This window comes from Amphibalanus amphitrite, unplaced genomic scaffold (assembly GCF_019059575.1).
Source record: "Amphibalanus amphitrite isolate SeventyFive unplaced genomic scaffold, NRLGWU_Aamphi_draft 001898F_arrow, whole genome shotgun sequence".
NCBI lineage: Eukaryota > Metazoa > Arthropoda > Thecostraca > Balanomorpha > Balanidae > Amphibalanus > Amphibalanus amphitrite.
In genome coordinates, this window is record NW_024883391.1 from 1 (window position 1) to 19,771 (window position 19,771).

General features: G+C 50.1%; 1 protein-coding gene across 1 annotated transcript; it reads right to left on the bottom strand.

The window, feature by feature from the left end:
- Positions 1 to 3,432: 3,432 nt before the first annotated feature.
- LOC122375696 lies at positions 3,433 to 11,968 on the bottom strand. The gene is made up of 5 exons (XM_043355186.1): positions 11,954 to 11,968; positions 10,304 to 10,424; positions 7,020 to 7,149; positions 6,492 to 6,632; positions 3,433 to 4,197 (listed from the first exon to the last, which is right to left on the bottom strand). Exons 1-5 carry the CDS (start codon positions 11,966 to 11,968, stop codon positions 4,014 to 4,016), a joined length of 591 nt encoding a protein of 196 aa, XP_043211121.1. The 3' UTR covers positions 3,433 to 4,013.
- Positions 11,969 to 19,771: the final 7,803 nt, after the last annotated feature.

Genomic DNA, 19,771 nt, shown 5'->3' on the forward strand with positions numbered 1-19,771 from the left:
GTGGTGCCCTTGTTAGGCATTGGTTCCCTGGCAGGCCTGGTGCCCTTGCTAGGCCGCTGGTGCCCCTGGCAGACCTCTGGTGCCCTTGCAGGCCGCTGGTACCCCTACGCCCGGAGAGGACTGGTGCCCCTGAAAAGTCTGAAGTGCCCCTCGGCATGGCCCGTGGTGACCCTGACCAGGCCCAAGGTGCCCCTGCGAGGCCGGTGGTGCCCCTAGCAGAACCTCTGGTGCCCCTGGCAGGTCTGTGGTGCCCCTGGGTCCGGTTCTGTGCGCCCCTGGCAGACCTGTTTGACTGGTGCCCCTGCTAGGTCGTTGGTGCCCCTCACAGACCTGTGGTGCCCCTGAGCCTTGACAAGCCTGAGATGCCTGGCTATGACAGGCTCGTGGTGCCCCTGATAGACCAGTGGTGCACCTGGCAGGCCTCTGGTGCCCCTGCTACCCCTGCGCCCGGAGAGGACTATGGTGCCCCTGAAAGCCTGAAGTGCCTCTCGACAGGCCCGTGGTGCCCCTGGGCCTTGACAGGCCCAAGTTACCTCTGCGAGGTCGGTGGTGCTCCTGGCAGGCCTCTGGTGCCCCTGGCAGGTCTGTGGTGCCCCTGGCAGGCCTGTGTTGACTGGTGCCCCTGCTAGGCCGCTGGTGCCCCTCACAGGCCTGCGGTGCCCCTGGAAGGACTGTGGTGCCCCTGCCCCTAGGGGTGCTCATGGGCCCAACAGGCCCGTTGTGCCCCTGACAGGCCTGTCGTGTATACTTGCTAGACCTGCGGTGCCCCTGCTTCCTGGCAGGCCTGCGGTGCCCCTGGCGGGCCTGTGGCGCCCCTACAAGGCCGTAGGTGCCCCTGGCAGGTTTGTGGTGTCCCTGGAAGGACTTTGGTGCCCCTGACAAGCCTGAAGTGTCAAGGACAGACCCTTTAGACGCCAGGGTCAAGTTCGTCGGACTGACAACGATTTGCTTACCTGATAACGTTCCTGGTAAGTACTCATTACTCAGCGTCCACAACATATATACACATAGCACATTCATATATACTTGCTTACAATTGGTAAATGTGGTTGTGGCTAAGAGTTAACACGCGCACTGCAGCGGGTCTGAGCCGAACACGAACTGCAGGGGGGGGGGGGGGGGGGGTTGAAAACAACCCCCCCTGAGATCTCGAAAACGGCGCAACGTAGCGACAAGCGGTAAACGGCGTTGGATAGGTTAAGATGAGATCGACAAGAAATACTAAGATCATTTTTGGGTCAGGTCAAAAACGAGGTCACCAGAGGTCACCGAAGACAAAATGTTACGATTTTCACAACAGGAATTTCGCGGTAGTTTTTCTTGAATAAGTTGTCTTGCACACAAGACAGAGGATCGATTCGAACGCCATCGTTCTTAGCTCGTCAAGGCGCATCGAATGATATATAATATGACCTCGAAAGGTCAAGTTGAAAATTTGACCTCAGGTCAAGGTCATGACCTGACCGAAATAGGTCATGTTGCATATCATTCGATCCGCATTGACGAGAAAAACACGATAAACGTCGAACGGAGTCTCTATCTCTACTCAATCTCAAGTTATTGAAGAAAAACCGCTGGTGACCTCAGGTGACCTAAGATGACCTGGAGATCACCTTCCAAAGGTCATAAGTGATATGTTTCGGTGAAATCACCAACAGGGACCTGTAATACTATGATCCTGAGCGTATTGAAGTCATAGGATGGCATTCAGAGTAAGTTGAAATTTCTCCCATTGACTTATAATGGGCCGGTCGCAAAAATGACCTGACCTTAGGTCATCGATATAAAAATTCCGAGATATACAAGTTGTAGCTCGTGATGACTTTACTATTTCCTGTGGGTTTCAAGATCATATCTCAACAACTGTGGGCTTGGTGGGATTGCAAACTTCGAAATTTACGTTTCGAGGTAGGGTCACTTGACCTGACCTGGTGACCTGACCATAGGTCACCTGGGGTCAAAATTTTTACTCAAGGTGTGCAAAAGTTGTGAGAACAGGTATGCAAAATTTGGCGGCGCTACGCGCCGCCGTTTTCTCGCAATTTGCGAAAAACCACAGGGGGGGGGGGTTGAAAACAACCGCCCCCCTGCAGTGCGCGTGTTAAGATACTGACTAAAAAAAAAAGAAAAAAAAACTGAAAATGGGGGCACCACCAAAATGAAGTGGACGAAATCCGTTGAGTTTTTAATTTTGGGTATAGGTAGGGGCACCACTTCGATTCATGACCCTCCCCTTGGAGTTTTCCTGGATCCGCCCCTGTCACACACTCACTATACCGCATACTCTATAACACAATATCACACACTCACGTTATCACACTCTCACTATATCACACTATCACATACTCACTTTATCACACACTATCATACACTCACTTTATCACACTCTCACTATATCACACACTCTTTATCACACACTCCCTTGTTCACTTGTGAACTTGTAATATCTACAAATAATGCTGATATACCTACAAAATGAATAACTACAGTTATAATGCATCAGCATTGTGATCTTCACCCAAATGACTCACTTCACGAATAGGATCTCCCAATTCCCCATGCTTTGGAACCGCCCCTGATATAGGTATCAACTTGAAATTTTCAGGAAATGTGCTCAGTTTAGTTTTGAGATAAGTCTGAAAATTTCAGCTTCCTAGATTTAGCCGTTTTGAAGATATTCCCGAAAAACCCTGAGGGGTGGATGAAAAAACCCCCTGCCACCAGTATAGCGCCTTTTGGGGCGACTAACGGAGCGAGCGAGGGGGTGAGTCTTGCACGTGCGAAATTTCGAGGGGGTACCTCCAACTGACTTGTGCACGGCACCCTACTAACCGGTCTCTAGCGATGTGCCAAATTTGAGCACAATCGGCCCAGCCATTCTCGAGATCTGGAAGCGGCACCCTGCACGTGCGCACGTGCAAAATGGGTCCCGACTGGCTTTTGCACGGCACCCTACTAACCGGTCCCTAACTGTGTACCAAATTTGAGCGCAATCGGTCCAGCCGTTCTCGAGATCTGGAAACGACCCCTGCACGTGCGCACGTGCAGCAGCACCCCAACTCTGGCACATGGATATGCAGTGCCTAGTGGGTGCCTACCTACTTGCCAACTTTCAGCGCAATCGGCCAAGTAGTTACCGAAATATTGCAACAATTGCAAAACTGACACCTCTTCGTTTTGCACGTGGCACGTGCATAAGGGGTCACTCACATGCATCGGGAATAGTCCAATACTTGGTAGAAGGAATGAAGCTACCCTATAAAAATTACCGCGTGTAAATCGGTCAAGTGGTTGCTGAGATATAAGCCTCGCAAAAGCGTCCGCACGGCCGGCCGGCCGGCCGGCCGGCCGGCCGGCCGGCCGCTCATACTCAGAAATTTCCGTTATTCTACGTAAGACTCCGCTCGCTTCGCTCGCTCCGTAACTAATAGAGATAAGCGCCGTGGAATGGATATGGCGTCAGTGGGCATTGGCTAAAGGTAAGGTGAGGGAAACGGCCATTACGTGCAAAATGGTTTTCATGCATTTCAGTCCATCGTATATTGACGGGATCACAGTTGCTTATTTCGTAAAGTTCGGTAGTTTGTTCGTTTTGCAGCAACGTGAATTTTACGCCCTAAGAAATTGCAACCTCTATAGAAGTGGCCAGTGGGTGAATTTCTTGGAATGGGAGAGCATACTTTGAATCAATTGTGTGCTTCCGTTTGTTTTGGACTGTATTTTACCACATCCATTGCTGAGTGTTGGTATCTCTATAAATATCACCGTGAAAAAAACACTCCCTTTATAAGATCGGGCAAGTGTAGTCGCGCCCCGCGAGGTCGGTTTCACCGCTCGGTTGCTATACTGGCCGAGGAAATCGGTCCTCGCCTGAGGGCAGGATGGAGGTCATGGAGGGAGCGCGGGGTCAGCCAGGCATCACCTGGTGCCGAGCGGCTGCCCCTCTTTCCCCTCCCTTCCCCTCTCTGACCCTCCCTACCTCGGTGGCGGATTTCGCCAATTTACCGTTTCGCCTACCGTGGGAGAGCTAAAGCAGGGGACATAGTTTTCAGACATACCGTACATCTGGTCGTCATCAGCGCGGTCGGTTGTTTGCCGGCCGCGGGGCGCGGGCAGAATGTGCCCGCCTCGGGAGCCGACTCCTCGGGGTCTGACTCCACTCGCCCGCGGCGTCGATAGGGTGGAAGTCTTGTCGTCCTGCGCATGGGGAGGGGAGGGAGCATTAGTTAGATCGGAACAGTAAACAGGTATGGTACATCAACAGCGAAAAAGCACGCTCACGGTACACTACACAGCTATCCGGCCTCGGCACAATAGAGCTATGCTGGGCGGCTGTATGCCCTCCCCCCCCCCCCGCCGCACCCACACAATCATAATTACACACAAAAACAACAGCTAAATTAATTACCCACACAATAATTACACCTCGATAGAAGACCAGTGTGCGAAGCTGAATCGGACTTGAGATGTTTTCTGTGCAGGAACATTATATTAAATATTTCGATAACCCGCGCCGTGCTGGTGGCCTGCGTTTTCCGTGTCGTGCTGGGGGGGGGGGGGCGTTTTCACGCCCCCCTCTAACTCGGCCTCTGGGCCACGTGGCGACGCGCGGTAAGCGGCAATCGAAAGAGCGTCAAAATTAATGACGGAAACGTTTCGGTCATTATTTAGGTCAGGGTCATAGGAAGGTTAGGTAGCCAGGTCATCAAATGTCGAATTTAGTCCATTCTAATACTTTTGAAAACTGTCAACGGCTAACTCGAAAATCAAAAGAGCTACAGCGCCGCGGAAAAGCGCATTCGATAGCCCTTTTACAGAGCTTTTGAATATTGTTCTCAGATTTAACCCGTAAACAGAACATTTGCCGCCGCTGTACTGGCTGCCCCCGTCCCATGGACATCCTGGCTCCACCCCCGCTGCTCACGTACTTCTGTCCTACGTACTTTAGCGATGCGTAGGTACTTTATCGTTCGTGTTGCCAAAACCTGCTGTTTCACCGCTGAGAGTCGATACGGTGCTGCCACCTACCGCCAAGTCGTCAGAACCTGCCGAGTTTCATACTGCATAGTCTGTAGGTGGTAGGTGGTGCTGCCACCTACCGCCGCTTTGTCAGAACTCACCGGGTACTTTGCTGCCGGCTCTGTACGGTGCTGCCACCTAGGTGACGGGCATTTGGATCGTACGCTTCAGTGATTCGCGGACTTTAGTACGCATCGCAAAAGTACGTTACGTAGGACAAAAGTACGTACGCAAATGTTCGTACGCAAAAGTACGTATGCAAGAGTACGTAAAGTATAAAGTACGTAAGACAAAATACCGCAGACAAATATTCGTACGCAACAGTACGTATCCCCCCTCGGCCGGCGCGTGTTTAGAAAACCAATCGGTCCGGCGAGGGGTGTCAGTTTTGGAACCAGAGAACCACTTTCAGTGGATCCGAGCGGCGCTGGGATTTAACCCGCGAGTTGCTGGGGGGGGGGGGGGGCGTTAAACGCCCCCACTTTTTTCGCCGGGCCATAGCATAAAAACGGCGCGCCGCAGGCGCGCTAAATCTTGAGTACCTGTAGGGAATTGATTGAAGTTTATTGTGACAAAGTTTCAAAAAAATCGGTCGGAAAATTTTTGAGATATCGAGGTTTAAGTGACGGCATGATTTCTGAGTTTTCGGCCAAAAACGGCATATGTTCAAAAAATCATATAAAATCAGAGAATAGACATACAGACATGCCGTAAACGCCATTAGACTGCCAATACCATGAACAATCAAATGGCTATCTTCGATTATTGATTATCGTTCCGCATTTTCCAAAATCGTGAACTGAATCTTGGCAATTTCTCGTGACTACTTCACGACCATGATAGATGCATTTCTTAAATTGAACTTTTTGAGCCAAACACGTACACATATGATAAAATGAATGTCACCATCGTGTTCTGCGCCCCAAATTACACATAAAACATGTGTCCAGGCTGCGAATATCAGTTTTGATTTTCAGGGATACATATGTGCCTACCCGGTTGACCTGACCTTAACCCTGACCTATGCTTGACTGACCCCTACATGGAGCTGACACTCTCGTAGACCTTATATGATGGATTTTGCGCCGTTTTGACAGAGTTTATGATGAGAGGCGCCCATTGCGAAGTCCTGATGTGAGATGTCCATGCTACTGAAAGCCCGATTTCAGGTGTTTGACATGACCTTGACCCGACCTGTGACCTCAAAATTCAACTTTAAAGTACTCATCTGAAGCGTCTCGTCGCGTTCTTTCGTTTGCCGCCTCGTGCGTTTCGCTGCACCTATTGGTTCTCGAGTTATCGGCTGGGGGCGTTAAACGCCCCCCCCCCCCCAGCAAACGGTGGGTGGCGAAATACCCCAGCAACTGCCGGGTTAATTCTCGCTAAACTGGTGTTTGGCCACACTGTGCGTCGTTGGGATTTAATTCTCGCTAAACTGGTGTTGGGCCACACTGTGCGGCGGAGCGGCTCACCCGGGACCCGGCGGCCCCGTGACGCCGGCGCCGATCATGTGCAGGTGCAGCGGGCCGTCACTGAGCCGGGCGGCCGGCCTCCGGTGATGATGTCGCCGCTGATGGGAGACGGCAGCGGGTCGTACACGAGCACAAACTCGCCTGCAGCGGACCGATCGCCTGGTTAACAGAGGCACAGAGCGGTCAATTACTAGCGCTATACGGAGATACACCACAGCAGCGGGCGGTACATGGGGGGGGGGGGGGGACGACACCAAACCGGCGAAGCAGACACGCGACACAGGTGCACGACAGGATATGTACATAGAGGGCATGACCATAAAAGTGAGCGTCTGCGTGGAGGCTAGCTCAAGGCAAGGGCTGACAGCCTTTTCTAAATTAATTCAGTAGGGCGCCCAGGTTTCAAAGGTTTATAGTACAAACGGTCGAACATCAATTCTAGGCATGGGTGACAGGTGTCAATGATCTAGCCAAGACCGTCTTTCACTGCCCCTTTAGTCGCTATGCTATCCTCCAGTGACCGAATACCCTGTCTGCAGGCCCAGTCGTCGGGCGGCGGCTGATCCCGAGGCGGGAACTGGTGGTGCGCTCCTGCCGGCTCCGCGTCTGCAGAGCTCAGCCGGCGCCGGCCGGGGTTCGACTCGGCCGGGGGCGGTACCTGCCAGACGGGGGGGGGGGGGGGTGTCAAGACACCGGACAACCATCCGGGTGCAGGGGTAACATAGTCAACATGGGCCATGTCATCTAACCATGCTACTCAGCCAGGGGCGGCGCCACGGGTTTTCGATAGGGGGGGACGGGGACCTGCCTGACCGAAAATTCCAAAAGTAGGTAGATACTGATCGTGTATGCAAAAAAAAAACGAGGCACGTAACGCCGCGAAACTTGGTAAAGCCCAAAACACATCGAATGGTGCATCCCGTTTCCAAACTTATCCTAGGACACCTAAGATCGATCACCTTTTCAAGCATCCTTGCCTCTAAATCAAAATTTGCAGTCTTGCCAACTCAAAGCTGGTTTCCTACAAGCTGCGAATTACTTAGGTATGATGAGTAGCAGTGCCAACCATTCTTACGTTTCGTACTTTCAAATTTTCAATCTTACGTCTGGTCAGCTTCATGGCTTCACCATCATATAGTCATGGAGGAAAAGTGGGAATGTCTTCTGCTCTGACAAGTGCGCCAAAACTGCAATATAATTTCAGAATCATGACATCACCACCACCACCTGATCCATATGCAACGGGCAGGGTGCAGCTAATGGCTAGCCGTCAGTGGTCATGTCATCGGTGGTCACTCAAAAGGTCATGCTAGGTCATGGAAGGTCACCAGCCATTATTTGATCACACTTTCTGATGGATTTTACTTACCAAGAGCTTCGCGGGAAAAACGAGCGCATGCATCGTTGAAAAAAAAATGAGTGAAAGGGTCTCAGGTCCGGCGACCTCTGCAGGTGAAATGCCCCAGGGTAGGATTCCGATTTTCACAGCCGCTGACGTAAGAAGGGGAGTGGGGGGTTGGCTCGATTAGACTCCCAGCCGTTCGGCCGCCGACCGAACTTAGTTTTGCAGAAAAAAAACGAGTGCTATCGAACCCCTTGACGAGAGGGAGCCGATGCTACCCAATTATAAGGTCTTGGGCTACTGCGTGCTTTTTTTGGTCCTGCCTGTGATCTATCCGAACACTTCTCCCCACAAGTGCTGGGGTTAAATGGCATAGATTTCAAATGGTTCCTGTGGTAGAACTGCCATGCTTGAATTCGACTAATTAGGAATGGAAAATATCCATATAGTAGCGGAAATCTATGGAATTTCAGTAAACTTGGTTTTGTCGGCAATGGGGTCTGGCAGTGGGGTGGGGAGGTAATAACCCTGCCTGGCGCCCCAAAAAGGGGGGGGGGGCACGATCCCCGAGGCCCTGCCGATCACCTTATAACTACAGGCATCACAGCTCCACACCTTTTGCAGATGGCCAGGACCTCCTGCGATACATCACAACAGCAATCTTTATTCAGAACCTGCCTTGATTAACCAACGATGCATTAAATGCGACGGATAACTCTACAATGCATTATTATCAATTATTGAACGGGCCTCGCCGATAGGGGGGTACTGTACCCCCCTAACTTTCGATAGCGGGGGACCTGTCCCCCCCGTCCCCCCCGGTGGCGCCGCCCATGTACTCAGCCACCAGCATTCCGGACATCCAGAAGCAGCCGCCGCAGTCCACAGAGCCGCACCATGTGGCGCGTGTCTACTGGTACCCCGAGGAGCGCGGCCGGCCGCTGCGGTCCTCACCTGGTCCACCATCAGCTCGGTGAGCACCCCCCCCCTCGGAGCACGTGGTGGTGGGCGCGCCCTCCGAGACGGGCCGCCGCCGGCGGACGACGAGCCGCTCCCGCATGGTTCGTCGGAAGGTCATGTCAGGCTCAAAAGAAACGACATATACCATTCGAAACCTGACGGTGAGCTGATTCCAGAAACATAATTTTTATCAAAATCGATCGATGGCCTCTTTGAAAAATTACGCTTGTGTAAAAACGTTATTTCTTTATTTGACAGGCTGTCCCAGGATTTCTTCAAATCATAGGCATATTTTCTCCCGCAGCCAACAATAAGGCGCAATCACACAACTCAGTCTCACGATGGACCAAAGTCGGCCACACAGACGCGTGAAATGGCCCTTATCAACTCGCAGACCCGGTGCTCTCGGCCTGTCTGACCGGCCACGGAGGAAACGTCAGAGTCTCGCGCTGCTAAACAAGTGTCACATTTGTTTGTTTAACGATCCATCCATACCGCTATCAAAGCTATTCAGGATACCTGCGAAGAAAGTTCAGTGTTCTGCTGGATTTACAATATTCCTTGATTTACATTTTCATACACATGTTTTGCTCCATCTAGCTGCGCTCATTTCCCGCGCAGGGAAAGTTAGCGGGGTTTCACTGTCAGAGACTGTACCAGCGACAGCTGTTCGGCCTTGCGACCGGTCAAAAGTTACCTTGCCTCACCGGGCGCTACCCTCACTCCAGTCCAGTTGAGGCCCAATTTCACACAACAGTTGTGAAAGCCAATGCGTCTGTGGATATGCTGTACAACCGGACACCGTTAGTTCAAATCGTCACTAGGTGGCAGCAGCGTCAAACGCCTGAAGAAATACTGTACCGCCATACACAGACTGTAGTTTCAACCTCGCCACTAGATGGCAGAGGCGTCAAACGCCTGTGTATAGGTATGCTGTGCCGCCGGACACGGGTAGTTCAAATCGTTCCACTAGGTGGCAGCAGCGTCAGGCGCCTGTGGATATGCTGTGCCGCCACGCTCGCAGAATCAAAGCCACTCTTACCATGCACCGCCATAGGGTTAATGGTCAAATTCTGAAACTATTGCAATCCTATACAAAACGAAACACATGGCGGCCAACTTTCCTTGTCTGGGCATAATATATCTAGCTGAATTGAATAAAGTAGACATAAACAAATGCATATTAATACCTGAAATGAAGATGACAGAACAATAAATCTTCTTCTCAGGTATCTCGAATAACTCCAGTACCGACTTGAATCGTTAAACTGACAAATGTGACGCCCGTTTAGTAACGATAGCCGAACGTTCCTTCCGTGGCCGGTCAGGCGGGCCGAGAGTGTCGGGTCTGCGAGTCGATAAGGGCCATTTCACGCGTCTGTGTGGCTGACTTTGGTCCATCGTGAGACCGAGTTGTGTGACTGCGCCTTATTGTCGCGGGACGAGCGGCCGCGGCACGACGTCTGCGGGGTGGAGGAGCCTTGGCCACATTTCCCGGCGGCTTTCTCACCTTGAGCGCGTCGGCCTCGTCGGTTTGGCTGACGCTCGCGCTGCAGGCCGCGGCCTGCAGTGAGGTGAGCCGGCGCTGCAGGGCGGCGCGCTGCGCCTCGCAGTTCTCGTGCTGCTCCATCCTGTGGAGAGGGGGGGATTGAGATGTTACCGGGAGTCGTATGGGATGGAGATGTTACCGGGAGTCGTATGGGGTGGAGATGTTACCGGAAGTCGTGTGGGGGTGGAGATATTACCGGGAGTCGTGTGGGGTGGAGATATTACCGGGAGTCGTGTGGGGTGGAGATATTACCGGGAGTCGTGTGGGGTGGAGATATTTCCGGGAATGGAGACGGAATGCAGAATGGAGATGAAGATGTTACAGGTTAACCCGCGCCCTGCTGGGGGGGGGGTGTTTGAACACACACCCCCCCCCCTGTGGTTTTTCGCGGATATCTCAAAAACGGCGGCGCGGAGCGCCGCCGTTTTTGGTACACCTTATCATACATCAATTCTACATATGTTGTGAAAATTTCAGACCAAGGTCATTCAAGGTCAGGTCACCAGGTCACTTGAAGTGACCCCACCTCATACAAAGTTTCAATGTCTGCCATAGCTACACCGAGTGACCGATCGCTTTGAAACTTTCAGCGATTACTAAGAACAATAGCATGTAAAAAATGTATATCTCAGAATTTTGATATCGATGACCTAAGGTCAGGTCAATTTTGCGACCTCCCCATTATAAGTCAATGGGAGAAAATTGAAATGCGCCTCTTTTGGACGAAAAGCATTATAAACACTCCCAAACACTGAATTACAAGTGGTTTAGACACACTGAACATGAAAATGGTGTCCGTGACCCCTGGTTATGCCCCTGAGGTCATCTTAGGTCACGAATGGTATCTAACAGTTTTTCGCAAATAACTTTTGATAGAGGCATGCTAGAGCGATGAAAACGCCTTAGATGTGTTCAGCTGGACGATACGGATCGACTGATATGCAACATGACCCTTTCCGGTCAGGTCATGACCTTGACCTGAGGTCAAATTTTCAAGTTGACCTTTCAAGGTCAAGTTATAGTTCATTCGATGCGTCTTGACGAGAGGAACACGATGCCGGTAAAAGTAAGCTCTTACAAGGTTTGGGTCAAAAGTTATTGCAGAAAAACTGTTTCCGAAAAAATCGGCTATTTTTGCAGTTTTTACCCCCTGCAGGCAAAACCGTTGAAGCTAGGTCAAATCTGAGAGAATTACTCAGAAAGAGCGTTAATAGGGCTATCGAATGCGCTTTTCCGCAGCGCTGTAGCTCTATTGGTTCCCGAGTTATGCGTTGGCTTCTTGGAAATTGTCGACATTCGACCTGGAAATCGGCGAAATTTTGCCTTCAATGACCTCTGGTGACCTGACCTTTGACCTGACCAAAAAATTGACCGAAGTGATTTCCTCATTATTTTTTACGCTCTTTCGAACGCCGCCTTCCGCGTATCGCTACGTGGCCCAGGAGCCGAGTTAGAAGGGGGGGGTGTTTGAACACCCCCCCCCAGCAGGGCGTGGAAATCCAGGACCCCCAGCAGGGCGCGGGTTAAGTCAAACATACATCATTAGTTAACATACTATCATCATTAGTAAGCATATCATAAGCAGGCTCAGGGCAGCTTCCGCCTTCAGACCTCTCCTGTCTCCATTTTGCAACTTGGAAACTGGCGGATTGTTTCTTTTTTTTTGGGGGGGGGGAGAGGGGGCAACTCATGCAAGGAGCCAAACCTAGGGTACCCCAAAATCCTGTTTTCTTATCGGATTTAGGCCCCTTATTTTTCGTCATAGCCCTGACACCATATTTTTTAAATTAGAAAAATATATACCTAGAAATAGTACCCCACCCGACCCACGCTTTATATTACTTCGTAAACACTTCACATTCCTTTTGTCGACCAGTTAACCCGCTCCCGGTCTAACCTTGGAAACTGCCAACAGCTAACTCGGGAACGGTCAACGGTCGGTTGTTTGCCGGCTGCGGGGCGGGCAGAATGTGCCCGCCTCGGGAGCCGACTCCTCGGGGTCTGACTCCGCTTGCTAGAGGTCTGCACCGGCCGGCTGCAGCCGCGGCTGGCTGCAGCCCCACGGCTGTGGGCCGGGGCGGCTACAAATATCTCCAAGAACACGGCTACGGCTGTGGCCACGGCTGTGAGATTTCAAGCTCAATCTTAAGTACTCAAATATACAATTTTAAATCCTTAATCTTACATTCTGATAAGCAGTCTAGCCTGTAAAAATCATGCAAAGGATGCCCAGCAACATTGAAAGTGGTGAAGCCTTTGAAAAACTGTAATGGTTTTACCATTTGCTGTAGGGGAGTTTGCGCTCTGGTACAGAAGACTAATTATAGGTACCAATTGTTCCTTCATCATCAAGAGCTTGACAGTTTCAGAAAATGCAACATGTTGCATTGTCACATCCCTCTCAAATCAATCTCACCTGGTCATTAGGAGAGCACCTTACAGCTATTGAAGATGAGCGTTCAATAAATCTTTCAGGTAATAGAAAAAGAAATCACGCCTAGGTAAAGGCAGGTAAAAGCTTCATAAAATATTATCTAAAATTACTCTTAGATGTATTTCTAGATTTTCGGCAAGTCCAATTACATAATATAAAACTGGCGCTTTATGTTCTAACTGGTGTGCGAGTGACCGCTAACAGAAAATGCTGATCAACGAAGCCAATGGAATTAGATTATAAGTGAGCATGAACCTTACTTACGGTTAATTCACATGATGGTGAAAACGCTGAACACGTAATTCACATGACGGTGAAAACCCTGAACACAATATTTCTTACGCGAGCTGTTGACTTTACTAATAAAATGACGTCTTCTTCTGAAAATGTAAAAAATTGATAACCAATCTTTGTTTAAGAGCAAGTTTTGAACTGTATAGTATTATTATTTATTAATTATATTTTTTTAGGGCTGTTTATAGTGACACAAAACAATTTATTGCCACTGCTTTGCTATTGACGTCATCAAAACTCAAGTAAAATTTTTGATTAAATGAGGCAATTGTGGCTCGCACGTCCTTGGGGATTTGAGCGAAGATCATTATTTGGAAAAATCAAAATAGATGAATGTTTTTCTTTCTTGGATGCTCACTAGTGTTTTGATGCCTTGCATATCAAATTAGTTTGAGACTTGCTCAGAAGGCTGCTTCAAGCCTGGCATATCACCCCCCCCCCCCCGAAAATATGCAAGGTAAGAAAGAAGCAAGAGTTTTGACTAGACCATCACTGTTTGACAGTCCATCAACTTCAGTTTCATTTTCCATACCTAACATTGATAATGAAAAGCATCAGGGTCTGTTGTTCTGTCCCACAACCATGCTTCAGGATTTGGCATTAGATGTCTACACTGCTAGTGCTTCTATTCTGGTTTGTTGTTTATGTTTTCTGTTGATGTACGTACCTACCTACCCATCTTTCTTAACCCCTTGCAAGGGCTTGTGTAGGCATGCGATGCGCATCAGGCTTCAGGCCTTCGGCCTAAAGCCAGATACACAACCACTTAACCTATGATGCTTCATGAGATTGAGAATCTATAGCCCATTGCAATGTGCTTTTGGCTATATGTTTCAACTAAAAACAACTTATTATATACTATTTGGTTGCATTTCATTGAAAGTATCCACGGCCGGCTGACGGCTGGCTGCCCACAGTTTGCCACGGCTGTGGGCGGCTGTGGCTGTGGAGCCACGGCTGCGGGGCGGCTAGGCTGTGGAAAATTGCAGCCGTGCAGAACTCTACCGCTTGCCCTCGGAGTCGTCAGGGTGGAAGTCCTTGTCATCGTCCTGCGCGTGGGGAGGGGAGGAAGGGAGCATTAGTTAGGTCGGAGCAGTAAATAGAGGTATAGTACATACAGCGAAAAGGCACGCTCACGGTACAGAGCACAGCTATCCGGGCTCGGCACATCCGAGCAGCTGCTCGGCGGCTGTAAGCCCCCTCCCCGCCGTACCCACACAACAATAATTACACACAACAACAGCAGCTAAATAAATTACCCACCCACAATAATTACACCTCGATAAAAGACCAGAGTGTCAAGCTGAATCGGACTTTAGATGTGTTCCGTTCCGTGCAGGAACATTATATTAAATTTTTGATAACCCGCGCCGTGCTGGTGGCCTACGTTTTCCGTGTCGTGCTTGTGGGGGGGGGGGCGTTTTCACGCCCATAGGCGGCGGAACGGGGAGGGCACCGGGGCACCGTGCCCCCCCTGGATTTTGGCATTTTAACATTAGCCCTTATGGGCGTTGCATGGAAAGAATGGGACCAAAAGTCGGCGGTGCCCCCCCCTTAAAGGAAATAGCTCACTTTTAACATGGGATTTTGAACTGGAATAGCAGTTTCGTAGCTTGAGCTGAGACTAGCACAAATCAGGAGCTTTTACGGCTCAACGATCACCCTAGACGAAGATATTCCATTTCTCGTTCCGAAAAGAGTGCCTTGCAGAGGAATGTGTGCCTTGCACAGGAATGCAGCCACGTCATCGTCAGCCAATCAGCATGCTGCTTACAGCTAATGCAGCATGCGTAGGTTTGAACTCCGCAATATGATTGGTCAACGCGTAATAAGCTTCCGCGTCAAACATTATTTTACATAAAATATAGTTCATCCTATATTAAAATATAGAAAATAATTGTTTTTACAAAAAGGTTTTATTTTATTTTCTGATCATTTTGAGCATAAAAAATCGTAAATCCATAGCAAAATACTAATTTCAGGAAAGTGAACTGTTTCCTTTAATCGAAGGTGTTCCGCCACTACTGCTCACGCCCCCCTCTAACTCGGCCTCTGGGCCACGTGCCGACGCGCGGTAAGCGGCAATCGAATGAGCGTCAAAATTAATGACGGAAACGTTTCGGTCATTATTTAGGTTAGGTTCATAGGAAGGTCAGGTAGCCAGGTCATCAAATGTCGAATTTAGTCCATTCTAATACTTTTGAAAACTGTCAACAGCTAACTCGAAAATCAAAAGAGCTACAGCGCCGCGGAAAAGCGCATTCGATAGCCCTTTTACAGAGCTTTTGAATATTGTTCTCAGATTTAACCCGTAAACAGAACATTTGCCGCCGCTGTACTGGCTGCCCCCGTCCCATGGACATCCTGGATCCACCCCCGCTGCTCACGTACTTCTGTCCTACGTACTTTATCGATGCGTAGCCGGTAGCGTACTTTATCGTTCGTGTTGCCAAAACCTGCAGTGTTTCGGCACTGCTGAGTCATTTGGGCTACACACCACGACCTCTTCAAGGTCGAAAAAGACGTCCAACTTGGCCTGAACAAAATTGCATTATGGTGCAAAGAATGGGGCTTCACCATATCAACCGAGAAGTCCGCCTCTGTAACCTTCACTAGAAACCGGAAAACCACTAACACTAGGTTAAACCTTAACGGCAAAGCAGTTAAGGAAGCTAAAGATTTCAAATTCTTAGGAGTCCGCATAGATCGAAATTTAACATTTTCTAAGCACATCAAAGACATCAAAAACAAGTGCGCAAAGCGCATGAACCTCCTCCGTGCGCTCACAGGCACAGACTGGGGCGGCGACCGAAAAACCATTTTGCAACTATACAAGGCCATCATCAGACCCATTTTAGAGTACTGCAGTATAGCTTATCACGGAAGCCTAACAGATCACCAGATAAAACAAATAGAAGCCATCCAGAACACATGTCTGCGCATTGCAACCGGGGCCATACCCAGTACACGAAACGCGACACTTCTGGCCGACGTCAACTTGTTGAATTGCCAGGAAAGACGTATGCAACAACTTTGCCGATATGCCATTAACGTTAAAACAACTCCGAACCACCCAGTGCAACACTGCTTCCGGCCGATAAGCAGACTCGGATGTCATAGACATTCCCGATTACGACACCCATCACTAAATGATCAGTTGAGCACCTGCTTATCTAAACTGCAATTTACTTTACCGGTTCTAGCACCCAGGCCTCGAGCAAAACCCTTCTGGCTAAAGGCACCACCCAAAATCGAATATCTTTTCTCTGGAAACAAATCAGACATCACACCAACAGAAATGCAGTCGAAATTTAACGAATACAAAGCACAGCGCCCAAACAAAACATTCATGTACACTGACGGCTCAAAACAGGAACACAAAGTAGCTTTTGCACTGACGACTCCACACTTTGAATTAAGCAGACGTTTACCGGATAACTTCTCCATTTTCACAGCTGAGGCCATGGCCCTCTTATTCGCCGTCAAATTATGTACCCATGAAAAGCTTAGTAACGTAGTAATCTGCACCGACTCAAAATCAGTCTTACAAGCCCTGAGTAACACCACAACCCCAACACATTTCATCATTTCTCGCATTCAAAATTCTATCCCTGAAAAACGAAACATTAAATTTCTTTGGATTCCTGGACATGCTTCTATCTCTGGAAACGAAAAGGCAGACAAACTAGCAAAGCAAGCATTGCATCTAGCAGAACCACTTGCAATACAGTACCCGGCAGACGACTGCAAGGCCATCCTCGAACTCCACATACAACAACTACGACAAACGACATGGGACGAGATAGGACCAGCACACATGCACTCAATCAAACCCCGATTAGGCTTCTGGGCGACCTCAAAACAAAACACAAGGCAAAAGGAAGTAATGCTCACCAGACTTAGAACCGGACGCACCAGACTCAACGCACCATGGCTAGAACCACAACAATATAACATTTGTGCCTTCTGCAATGTCAACACAGTGCCTACAGTTAAACACATCCTGCTAGAGACTTGAATGATGACGTCACTGCGGGCCTAGCCCCGCGGCCGCCTATAGTAGTCTCAGCGGCGTTCCGGCTCCAGCCTGCGACCCTACCGGAGCTGGCGCGAGCTGTGAGGCGGATGAACTCGTCTGGGGCGGTGGGGTTGGACGGGGTGCCACTCGGTGCGGTGAAGCGCTGTTTTGATGTGATTGGCCCCCACCTGCTGCGACTTGTGAATGTGTCCCTAACAAAAGGTGTTTTCCCTGAGGCGTGGAAAACTGCCGAGGTGGTGCCGATCCTTAAGCCATGCGGTGATGTACACGAACCATCTAGCCACAGACCGATCTCACTTTTATCTCACCTGTCAAAAGTTGTTGAAAAGGTTGTGTGTGACCAACTGTCGCGGTACCTATCGGACCACAACATTTTATTTTACAACCAGTACGCCTACCGATCATGTCACAGCACGGAGGACGCCGTGCTCGACGCTGTCGAATGGATCAGCCAGAACTCAGAGCGGGGAGAGGTCTCCTCAGTCACGGCAGCTGACCTCAGCAAGGCCTTCGACAGCGTCGACCACGGCGTCCTCCTGCGCAAGCTGGAGTGGTACGGGATCGACCCGACCTGGTTTGGTAGTTATCTTGGCGGCCGGGGGCAGCTGGTCAGGGGCGGCAGAACAGTCCTGCCGGTCCCCTGCGGGGTTCCGCAGGGATCCATAGCCGGGCCGATCCTCTTCAGCCTGCTAACGAACGACCTGCACTGCCATCTACCGGACTGTCGGGTGATCGCATATGCTGACGATGCCCAGCTGCTCGATCACTCGCGTCCTGACCCTCAAAATTTAGCATCACTAAAACAACGTGTCGAAAACTCCTTGGATGTCATGAAACACTGGTTTAGCTCAAATTCTCTTAAAATGAACCCTCAAAAGACCGACTTCATTCTCATCGGAACCCGCCAGACTCTCAGCAAGATCGAAAACTTTCATATCTGCATAGCTGAGTCAGTCTTAAAACCGTCACCAACCATCAAATTGTTGGGGGTGACTGTCGACTCGTGTTTGGCCTGGGACGCCAACATCAGTCACATCGTCAGGAGGTGCAATGCCCTCCTCATATCCCTCTCCAAGTTCCGCCACCATTTTGACCAGGAAACGCTAAAGTTACTCATTGAGACCCACGTGTTCCCTCACATTCTGTACTGCATTTCGGTGTGGGGCGGAACCACAAAAAATCAACTCACTCGGATCCAAAAACTCATCAACTTCAGTGCTCGGATCGTGACAGGCGTGCGGCGTCGGGAGAGGATCGGGCCGGCTCTGGCATCCCTGGGCTGGCCCAGAGTGGAGCGGCTGGTGTGGGAGAGGGACCTACTGAAGGTGTGGAAGGCGCTCCACATACCAGCTTACCCTCTCTCCATCCGCCGCATGTTTGTGTCCCGCTCTGAGGTGTCTGGCCGGGTCACACGCTCTGTAGAAGCTGGCGCCCTGGAGCTGCAGAAGTGTAGGCTCTCTTCCACACAGAGAACGTTTAGTTACCGCGCTGCTGCCGCGTGGAACCGGCTGCCGCCGGCCGTCAGGGAGCAGCCCACGCTGACCGCGTTTCGCCGCGCAGTGGCGGCCAGCGAAGCCTGAGGTCTTGGGGTGCTGTGTTTTATTCCGGTTTTAGTGCAATTAGTTGTCTTATTTTATCTGCCAGTGCCTATTGCCTTCTTGCATTTTACTGTATTGTGCATGACGCTGAATCCTGAAAAACCATGTTATGTGGATGGATTTTAGATCAATACATACATACATACATAGAGTGCTCTCACTTCAACCTCCACCGACAACACATTATTGCCTTCTGTCGGCAGGAGAACGTAACGTTGAGCTTAGATCAGCTTTTAGGTGACAGACACCCAGAGCTATTAGCACTTCTCTTCAGATATTTACAAGACACTAAGCTAACAGGAGCACTCTAAAGCACACATAAACGAACAGTTAAGTGCCGTGCCCAACATCCCAACAGTTGACTTAGCGGTAATCACACTCGAGAATTCTCCTGGCTCCGCCGTGCGCTGGTCCAAGCTTGGTGCCAGTTACGCCGGCTGACACCCAGTACACCACTCAACCGTGCGCTGGTCCAAGCTTGGTGCTAGATACGCCGGCTGATATTCACTACACCACTCAGCCGGGCGCTAGTCCAAGCTTGGTGCCAGTTACGCCGGCCGACATTCACCACACCACTCAGCCATGCGCTGGTCCAAGCTTGGTGCCAGTCACGCGCAGACAGGAGAGATTCAAAATTAAGAGAGGCCAACTGGTCTTCACCTCTTCAAAGTTGTTAAATGGCCATGCAGTTTTGTCCTTCAGACAATAATTATTTAGGCCTATGCACCACCCGGCATTGTAGGGTGAACGCGACACCCGGCGTGAGAGGGGGTGTGGGGATTGCCTCCTAACCCGCACGATAAAGAACCCATGGTGTAGTTCGTGAAGAGTAGGCCATGTGCCGGCACCATGGCAAAATTAATCCCAAATCGAATTTATTGTCTTGATGGAGGACAAAGTGATATCTTAACAACCCTTTAAAGTAACTATAACGTAAAACTAATTCTAACAGTAGGTAAAGTAAGTCCCAGGATCCCACTCACCTCCCAAGAAAGCCACAACGCGTTACCGAGCACTTTAAAGGTAAAAATTTTAGAACTCACACACACTTAATTAAAGTAAAT

Excerpts from the sequence above, each read along its gene's own strand:
- LOC122375696 (XM_043355186.1), bottom strand. Across the intron at positions 6,633-7,019 it reads CGACTGGGCCTGCAGACAGG|GCGAGTTTGTGCTCGTGTAC; the intron begins GTATTCGGTCAC and ends GGTCCGCTGCAG. Across the intron at positions 4,198-6,491 it reads ACGGGGCCGCCGGGTCCCGG|GACGACAAGACTTCCACCCT; the intron begins GTGAGCCGCTCC and ends CCCCATGCGCAG.